The sequence below is a fragment of the Lotus japonicus genome, chromosome 6 (assembly GCF_012489685.1).
Source record: "Lotus japonicus ecotype B-129 chromosome 6, LjGifu_v1.2".
In the NCBI taxonomy this organism is placed as follows: domain Eukaryota; kingdom Viridiplantae; phylum Streptophyta; class Magnoliopsida; order Fabales; family Fabaceae; genus Lotus; species Lotus japonicus.
In genome coordinates this window covers 54,520,470-54,530,847 of record NC_080046.1, presented here as the reverse complement: position 1 = coordinate 54,530,847, position 10,378 = coordinate 54,520,470, and the positions used below count along the sequence as shown (strand labels likewise).

Here is a 10,378-nt window from a genome sequence, read left to right as displayed (position 1 = left end):
TTGTAACAAAAAAAAAAAATTAATGCATTTAATGTAAAGGAGTGCAAAAACTCAAGTCTCCTTTACATATGTATATAGATATAGATACTATATAGAACTCAACCAAAGAGCTGTAAACTAATGAACTAATATGCTTAATTGCACTTTTAGTTCAACATTCTCAATTAGCAAGCTTAACAACCAATTTGAGTAATTGAAAAGGTTGAACTATATCCTAAATAGAAACTGATTAAGCTCGTTAACTGAAAAGGTTGAACTAAAAGTGCAATTAAGCTTATTAGTTAATTAGTTTCCAGCTCTTCGGTTGAGTTCTATATAGTATTGTATATTGAACATAGTGCGTTCAAATTCTAAATAATTTCAGATTCAACCTTAAATCGAAATAAGTGCTTATTGAGAAGCTTTTGATTGTGCTTATATGTTAAGCTTACTCAATTAGCAAGCTTAATCAGTTTCTATTTAGATATAGAGAATGAAACGACATATTTTTATAATTGTGAAGAGGCTATATTTTCTCCATTTTCACATAAAATTCAAGATTGTTATCGATATTATAAAATTGGGTTAAAAACTATAACTGTCCCTGGACTTTGAACGATATTTGAAAACCGTCCATCGCCGGAAAATTATCTGAAAACCATCCTCAGACTTTTAAAAATAAAATAGACCTGTCCCTCCGGCCACCATAGCTCCGGCGATCCCCTTATGTGGCATTCCATGTCATTTAATGAGTCTTAGGTGGAATTTTTTTATTTTAAATTAAATTAAAAACTAACCTAACCTAAAATTAATCCTTAATTTATCACTTTCTTTTCTGTTACAGAAATTTATCATCTTCAACAACATCATCACGTTCAACATCTTCATCATCTATTTCTAAAAGAAAACATCATCATCTATTTCTAAAATAACAACTTCATCATGAATTTTAAAATAAATCATCTTCAATATCTTCTTTTTAAGATTAAAATTTAACGAAATCATTAAAACAGCTTAAAGAAACAAATTCATAAATCATCATCTTCTTCATTTGAGCTGAACTCCAACCCCAAAACCCAGGAAAAAATACCCAGCTGAACCACCACTGCAACATCTTCAACATCAAACCCAGAACCACAAATCAGAAGCCAAAACACAGATCGAAACCTAGAAACACAAATTGAAACAAATCAAGCTCAGAAACCCAAAAACCCCAACCCAAAAATCCCAACGCATGTATAACCCATACAGAGCTACCACCCCCAAACCTCCTCAGATCAAAGAAGCAAAAAAAACCCAAAAGAAGAAGTCTCCCTCCGTCATTCTTCAGATCTGAAACCAAACTCTACAGTTCCTCCACCATTATCCAGATCTGAAGTCAAATCTCTCTCTTTCTCTTCAAACCCAGCCAAATCCCCCTCTTTCTCTTCAAACTCAGCCAAGCCCCGTGCTTTCTAGGTCGGCGTTTTGAGGTTTGTTGGTGGTTGGAGATGGAGGCGCGATATGGGCTAGGATTGGCGGTGGCGGCGCGGTGTGGTTGTGGCGGCGGTGCGATGTGGTTAGGGTTGGGGGTGATGACGTGTTTTGGGGATGTTGGAAGAAATGAAGCCATGAAGAAGAAGAAGAAGAAGAAGATGATGATGATGATGTTGTTGTTGGAGACTTTGAGAAAATGAGAAGAAGATGAAGAAAGAAGAAGAGAAACGGTAGATGAGAATGGATCTGAAGGAGATTTTGTTTTTATTAATTTTTTAATCATTAATAATCTAATTTAAAATAAAAAATATATGAATTTATTTATTTACATGGCTTCCACCTGGAGCTCAGCCCACACGTAAGCACGGTGGCCGGACCTATGGTGGTCGGAGGGACGGGTCCAAATTGTTTTCAATAGTCCGAGGATGGTTTTCAGATAATTTTCCGGCGAGGGACAGTTTTCAAATCTTGCTCAAAGTTCAGGGACGGTTATAATTTTTAACCCTATAAAATTTGGTTCATTAAAATCATCTCAAATTTTAGCATGAAAATTTATGAGATTTTTTTTTCCTTAAGCTCCATAATTCCTTTTAGGCCAACCCGATCATGTCCCATATCAGCCCGATACTAGTTAGACCTGAATATCTTTGAATTATTTCGGGTTTGTGAACGGGTTAGGGTTCACAAAATTATCCCGGTTAATCTTTCGGTCGGGTGAGGAACAAGCTTAACCCGTCACGCGTACGTGCCTACGAGATAATCACTATACTACTATACTCTTCTTCTCAACTATACACTAACCAAGACCTCACCTTGACCTTCCCTCCTTCTTTCTCCTCACAACCTCGCTCATGGCCACCGCCGAACCTACCCCGAACGGCACCCCCGCCACCGCCACCGCCTCGAATCCACTTCCATCTGACAATTCCTCCGACGTCCAACCACCCACCGCCGACGCTGCCGCAGCCACCGCCCCATCCACTCAAGAGCCCGAGACAGAAGCTGAAGACGCCCCTGACACCACCGCGGACACTACTCCACCGGAAAAGAAATGGCCAGGCTGGCCAGGGGACTGCGTTTACCGTCTTGTCGTCCCTGTGGGCAAGGTGGGCAGCATCATCGGCCGCAAGGGAGAGCTCATCAAGAAGATCTGCGAAGAGACTCGAGCTCGCGTTCGCGTCCTCGAGGCTTCCGTTGGCACGCCTGATCGAATCGTAAGCCTCGAATCATCGAATCGCTCCCAATCTGTATCTCTAGGGTTTTGTTCTTATTTTTCCTAAATTTTTCTTCTGAAAAATAACATTTGTTTATTGCCATTTTCAGTTTCAGCTCTAATTATGCGCTTTTTTCTCATTAAATGCGTGTGTTATAGGCTTATAGTTGGAATTTAATGCTTGTTTTAGTTAGCTTTTATTGTTGAACTTCAATGTTATCATAATTTGATTTCTACGTGTGGCATGTGTTTGGTTTATGATTCTAATAGGTACTCATATCAGGGAAGGAAGAGCTAGATGCAGCTCTTTCGCCTGCAATGGATGCGGTTATAAGGGTATTCAAGCGCGTCTCTGGGCTATCGGAAGCTGATGGTGAGATTAAAGGGTCTGCTGCTGCTGCTACATTCTGTTCTATCCGTTTATTGACGGCGGCAACACAGGCTATCAATTTGATAGGAAAGCAAGGTTCAACAATTAGAGCCATACATGAGAATACCGGCGCTTCTATTAAAGTACTGTCAGGAGGTATGCTTCCTATCTTGTTATCGAACTAGAAGCCTATAGGCTATAATGCTCCATCTAAAGCTTTGCAGATCTTTTGTGTATTTGCCTATATCGATTAATATTATGTACGTAAAGCATGGGAATCAAGCTGACCACATAATTGTAGTGAGTCTAACTCAACCTAACATAGGATCCACCAGAACCTACCTATGAATTTTTAGAACTTTAGTGAGTCTGACTCTACCTAACATGTCGATGCGAGACTTCTTTGCTCTTCTAACAAGTGGTTCATATCTAAAGGAAAATTTAAATAACAAAATAAAGGCAGAACATAATCCATAGTACAAAATAGGGAAAAGAAACTAAACCTCCTGGAACTCCCATATGGTTAAAAACGATCTTCTATCTCCAAGGAAGAATCTCATTTGCAATCACCTCACTTCTTCTCGGGAAGCCTCTGCAATAGCTCAAAGAGTGTGCTTAAATGCTTTTATGAGCATTAGAGTTGGATAGAAATAGAATTCACAAAGTATGAAAAATATTTATTGGAATCCTTCAAGGAGGGCTTTTGTGTGAAGTGGTTACCCAATAAGTCCAAAATGTGCAACAATAATGACATGGCCATGACCCAACTTGAAACAATTATATACACATTGATGTGGTTCTGTTGCACAGTGACAGGGTCATCCAACAAAGCAACACGGCTGTGCTAGAAAGCGACAAGATATTACGTGCTATCAATGAATTTGTATGATTAAAGAGTGATTTTAGTGATGTTTCTATGCTAACTAAGAAATAGCTGTTAATGTTAGCTATTTTAATTTGTTTATTGTAGTTATGCCAACATGTTCATCTTGTCTGGAAAGACAGTTTTTCTTTTATTGAAGCTGGATTGATCCTCAAAGATTTTGTTAATATAATCAGTCTATTGATAAATTTGAATGAATTAATGCGTTCTTTTGGTGATACCATCGACTTCCCTTCATAGGTTTTGGCTCTTTGAAATATCACTTGTGTATGTTAAGGCTTAAGAGTCATAGGTTTAGGGCAACGAAGGAGGAGGAAGCAAATGAGAGAATGATAGCTTAAGTTATAATTGAATGTAATGGGTTAAGATACCATAACCTAATACTCTTATTTATACTATTAGTTAGGTGAAGCAATAAGATCCATAGCTTAGTCAAATAAGAAAACAAATCAAGACAAATATTCTAATATAATCTAAATGTATCCTGAATGGATTCTAACTGTGTACTTTTCTGGCCAAGAAAGAAATGTCTAGTCACTATTAAAGTTAAATTGCTTGTTTCATATAACAGGAAATACTTAGTGTAATTTGAAATTACAATTCTTCTATCACTCATATTGTATAAATGCTATCTTGTACAGTGTAGTAATCATAAAATGAATCTCTCAAATCTCTCGCACTCTGTTTTTCTTCACTGATCCCAAGTAAATTTCCATGTAATGTTGTTTCATTGGAGCTGCGAACCCATAGTTAGGCATCAACCTTATAGTCTTAAACATTGATTTCTTTGCACATCAACGCATGCATAGATGTATATTATGAATTGATGTATTTTATTAGTAAATTTAATTATGCCTACAGAGCATTCTTATATGTTTTCATTGTAATTTGTAAATAAAGGAGCTTTTTGCTGCTAGAAATCTTCTTGTGGCTCTATCCTTTTTACTTTTGGGTATAGTATTACAGTTCCCAGATTAAAATATGATCTATTCCAGAATTTCTGTTACGGATACTTGGTAGAACCCTATAGGTTAACTTATGATCTCTTAAAGGACTATTCTATTTCTAAAACTCGATGCTAATGTTTATGAATGTATCTTTTCCCTTCTTCCATTAGAGCATGCCACTCCATTTGGCATGCAGTGATTTCATGTTTAGTATTTTTTTAATGCCAAATTATTTTTATGAAGATGAGGTGCAATCTTTTGCTACTGCGGATGAGAGGATCATAGAATTGCAGGGAGAAGCCTTGAAGGTCCTTAATGCGCTGGAAGCTGTGGTTGGCCATCTGAGGAAATTTTTGGTTGACCACAGTGTTCTTCCCTTATTTGAGAAAACTGTAAGCTCGTTATTTGCTTAATTTGAAATTAGCCGAAAAATAAAAGTTTTAGCCCTTTAGGTGTCTGTCTGCTCCTCAATTTTCTATGCTATAGGATTGTTTGTGTTGCCTTTTTGTTTTGTCAATAGCTACTTCACCGGAGTTGCCATTAACACATGTGAGATTGAGTAGTTTTGCTGCACTTGTAATTTTTCTAGTTCTAGATGTCTAGGGTATGTTTTGTCTTTTCTGTTTTGAAGGATTTCTTGTTCTTCTAAAAATTGCAATTGTGAGACATTTTTGTCCTCTCCTTCCATCATTTTGGCTGACATTGGATTGTCTGTTATCAATCTCAGAACTATATGAAAAGTCAACTTTTTTGTTTCTTGGTGTGAAGGACGTTAGTTGTAGTGGTTGCAACAACTGCAACACAAATGTTCCAGCTTCCGTAGTAATTGGAGGCCACTCCACACAGCACTGACACTCTGCAATCATCACCCTCACCAAACTATAATTCAAAGTCGTTTACTAATCGAATTAGAAGAACACTAAACAACATTAGATGTACCTTAGCAAACTAAGCAGCACAATTTTTTTAATGCATTCCTTATAATAAAACATCCAAGATCGCAAAATGTTATATTCATCCAACTCCAAGCATCATGAACTGCAAGAACATTAATTCACCATTTTTTCTGACAAACTTTTCAAGAAACGATGAGGGAGAACTGTTATTACAATTTTTTTTTTGCATTCCCCTAAGTCTCCCTTTTCTGCCTTTGCTTCCCTAGAACAAAAACCACCACCATGCTTATGATGATGGTGATGGTGCTGACGCAGCTTCCCCTTCAGTTTCTTCCTCATGTCTTAAGCATCCTCTCTTGAAGGGCTTCCATGGTGTTCCGTGCAGCAGTTATGAGTTTAGTGATAAGCTGAGCTTGTTGTGGATGGAGGATGGTGAGCGAGGTGATGCAATTGTGACTCTTGTTGGCCAGAAGATGTGATATTAGTTGGTAGTAATTCATCTGGTAGTTCTCCAGCAGATGGAATAAGTTGCATGCTTGCATCAATAGGTGTTGGTCACGATCAACTCTTCTTATGCTTACCCATGGCTGCATCAATTCAATTCGATTTTTCAGGGCTAGAATAACATCCATGTTGGCGATGTTGCTTTCAACTAAGCAACTAATTGTGTGAAGTGTGCACATATAGTAAGTGTAACTTAGCCAAGATGATGGAAGGATGAACATCTCTCAAAGTTGTAATTTTTAGGCACCCAATAATCTGTTTTTTCAAGGGACTAATGTGTCAATCCATGTTTTTGTCTGGGATAATATTGGGGTTTTATTATCCTATTTTATTATAGGATACTTTAGTTGAAAAGTTCATATTTGTGTGTTCAGCTATTACTTTATTTTGGCAATGTAATAAATAATTGAACATGATATAAGAAAATGGGTTTCTGATTTTTTTGCTGCATATTTGATTTATTTATGTGTTTCCTCTTGCTGTTCAAGTACAATACGCCCATCGCACAAGACCGTCAAGCAGAGACCTGGTCTAACAAGTCATCGCTGCACACTACTTCACACAATAGCATATTTTCTGATATGCCGCCTTCAGCAAAAAGGGATTCTGTCTTTGTGGACCGTGAAAGTCAATTGGACTCTTTACTTCCTTCCTCCACTATGTCTCTCTATGGCCAAGATGCTTCACATTCTAATATTCGTTCTTCAGCTCTTAGTCGTGTTGGTGCTCCCATTGTTACTACGGTTAGTTATTTCAACTATTTGCATGTTTCTCAGTGTTGCTTTACTTGAAATTTCCTTGAGAATGTGACTGATATTTTGTCGGATTTTACCAACTGTGCCTAAAGAATCTATAAATTATTGTTAGATATAAAACCATTCATGAGTCTTAACATAGCGCCTTAAGCTTTTGCCATGGTTTTAGATAGGATATTGGAGACATCATGACCAAGGGGTCAAGAGTGGAATTCTTGCTGCTCCATTCTTTTCAATAAAAGTTCAATTTAGGCACTGACAGATGTGCTGAAAAGATGCTTGCTGGGGAGGGTGTGTTAGATGTAAAATTATGTGGGAGTTTTCACTTATTAGCTTAAACTTTTGAGATAATTGGTTCTCGACAATTATTATATTTTACAGGATTTTATGTAGGATTTTTTACGAACATTTTACTGGTCTAATGAGATGGGAATGTAGTGAAATCATAAGAGAGAAAGTTGTTATAGTTCAATTTTTATAAAAGATGATAGAGTCTTGTTTTAGGTGGTATGTGTGTGGAGAAGTTCTGGAAAATCACAGGTATGGAGAGGAGACTCGATTGAGGATAGTCTATTAGAGTTAGTCGGTAAAGGGAGCCTAAGGAAAACTAAAGGTCAACCATCTTAGAATTTGGAATAGGCCTAGCTTTACCCATAAAGCTTTGGGGGATGAGGATTGCTCTATCCTATATAAGGGCTTTTTTTGTCATATATCTAGTCAATGTGAGGCCTTAAAGCACTCCCTCAAACCCAGATTTGGACATCTGGAAAGCGGGATTTGCAAGATTGGACATTTGCGGGTGGCCTATAGCCTTATATATGGGTGGTCTCAAATAAATGGATCTAGGACAGACTCTGATACCATCTTAGAACTGCCCCAAAAGCTAACGTAGGGGTGAGGATTGCTCTACCCTATATAAGGACTGTTTTGGTCATATCTCTAGTCAATGTGAGACTTTAACAAACCTTTAAGAAAGAGTTAGATTTAAAATTATGTATGATCTATAATTGGATTTCAGATATGATATGATATTATGGTTCCGTTGATGTATGTAGCCGACTCCATCCAGTGGGAGAACGTGTTGATTTTTTTGATTGGTCTAAATTTCAGGTTCCAGATGACATTTATTATTGGCTATTCTTACCTGCACTTTTGCACCTCTTAAATCACATGATGATCTGCTCTAGGCCAAGTTACTATCTGTGCATTTAAAAATTTGTCATAGCCTATAATATTACATGTATTTGAACTTACGCAGTAAGCATAAAGTATTTAAATATGTTCTCTCATAGTCTTCCTTATGCTTTGTTTCCACATGTCAGGTAATACAAACAATGCAAATTCCACTATCCTATGCAGAGGATATCATTGGTATTCAAGGGAAAAATATTGATTACATTCGCCGCGCTAGTGGAGCCATATTGATTGTGCAGGAGAGCAGGGTGCCTGATGAAATCATTGTGGAAATAAAAGGCACCTCGTCTCAGGTTCAACTGGCACAAGAACTGATTCAGGTACGTGAGAAAGATTTTTTGATGTGGGGATTGAAAAAAAGTGGAAAGGAGAATGATAGTGAGACAAAATAATTCAATCCAGTTGATAGGCATGTATGAAATGAATGATATCCTACTGCGTGACTATTTTGTTTTGAAGTTAGTAGTTGGGTTTTCCCTTACTTTGGCCAATCCTTTTGGAGTTAGTTTTCGCTTTATCTATTGAAAGATAATAGATATTCATGTAGGGAATATGGTGTTGCATCGAACAAATTGAGCATAAGGTGTGAAATTTTTACCTTATATTGATTAGGCTGCTTCCCATCAGGGTATATTTGTATTGGAGCAATTGATTAATTTTTGCTTTTGCTCACAAAATTCCTTCGTTTATGTTGCAGGATATTATAAACAGTCACAGAGAACCTGTTGCTAGCAGTTATGGCAGGTTAGATGCAGATCTGAGGTCTTCATATTCTCAGATGAGCACTGCGCCCCGCTTCTCATCTTCGATGTCCTCACAACCATACAACACAGGTTATGGAGCATCCGGTTTAGGGGACTACAGTACTTTCAGACTTTAAATCGCTCTCTGTTCAAGGGCACTCCATTTGGCGGACTAGTTTCTAATTGGGTCTAATTGGAGAGAGTTAACGGTTGAATGGACTATGAAGCCTTTCAAAATCCAGTTTAGATTTTGTGTTATCTGATATCATCTATTATCATGGGTAGTTTTTGAGGTGGCTACTCGTTGAGAGTTGCCAAAAATGTAATGAAATATTAGGCATTTTAATGATGTTAGTTTTCTTGTGTAAATGCGCCTGTGAACTGCTTGGTGGTTGTTATTTTCGGTTTGCCATACCAAATATTGATACTTACAACGAACTTCATTGTTTGTATTTGGTCTCTGCAGTGTTATTGAACTAGCAGTGGACACACAGGTGTAACTAGATCTTCTAAAGCAACTTGTGGAACAATAAAAAGATCTTCTAACATTTTCATGAGGCCATAAATACAGTCCTCCCATAGTTAATTTAAGAAAACTTTTGCGCCTTCTCGTATACATAGATAACCATCGGGATGATATATTGATATGTCCACCATAAATTCGTTGATCCCTTCATCACAAGCAAGGAGCTTCATAACTCTTCCCACATATGCGTCCCACACATTGGCATGTGTTCGCAATGGCAGGAACGTGACACCCTGAGCCTTCCTCGCATGTTATGCAGGAGGCAATTCTGGTTCCAAACCTTGACCCAAAGGTTTCACCATTTCATACTGGATCCATCTGAATGAGACTCTTTTTTGCCATTTCCTTAGCCAACCACCACATTCATGTTAGTACACTGCCATGTATGTGGTCATAGAATGTCATTTGACTGATCCCATTCAACTTTCAAGACCTACCATCTAAGTTGAGTTCATCACTAACCATGACGTGTTAGGCTTCAATCAAGTCCACAACAAGGTTGAGCTTTCCCCAATCAAGCTCCTCATTTGGGTTAGGCTTCACCTATTCAAGGTGTAAGACATGGGCCACTCAATTAGGCTTCATAGCTAGAGGCATTGGTCTTCGTCGAGCCGTTCTATGTGTCAATAAGACGGTTTATGTAAAACTCACCCCTATGTGGGGAGGACCTTATAGAGAAACTATATCAATGAGTAAAGGAACCTACCGCTTAGAAACTCTTGAATGAGAAGAAGTCCCTGCCAAATAAGATATTGTAGTTAGTCTCGACTTTGGAATGTAATTGACCCAATAAGATATTGTAGTTAGGCATCGACGATATGTTTTCTTGTCACTTACCAACTTAATATGGTAAGTAGTGTATTCGTTTGAATTTTAATAGCAATGAACATGA

General features: G+C 37.7%; 1 protein-coding gene across 1 annotated transcript; it reads left to right on the top strand.

Annotated features, from left to right (window-relative positions):
• The first annotated feature begins 2,215 nt into the window (after positions 1 to 2,215).
• On the top strand, positions 2,216 to 9,508 carry LOC130722379 (RNA-binding KH domain-containing protein PEPPER-like). The gene is made up of 6 exons (XM_057573085.1): positions 2,216 to 2,669; positions 2,939 to 3,194; positions 5,112 to 5,260; positions 6,757 to 7,011; positions 8,346 to 8,537; positions 8,915 to 9,508. Exons 1-6 carry the CDS (start codon positions 2,307 to 2,309, stop codon positions 9,095 to 9,097), a joined length of 1,398 nt encoding a protein of 465 aa, XP_057429068.1. The 5' UTR covers positions 2,216 to 2,306; the 3' UTR covers positions 9,098 to 9,508.
• Positions 9,509 to 10,378: the final 870 nt, after the last annotated feature.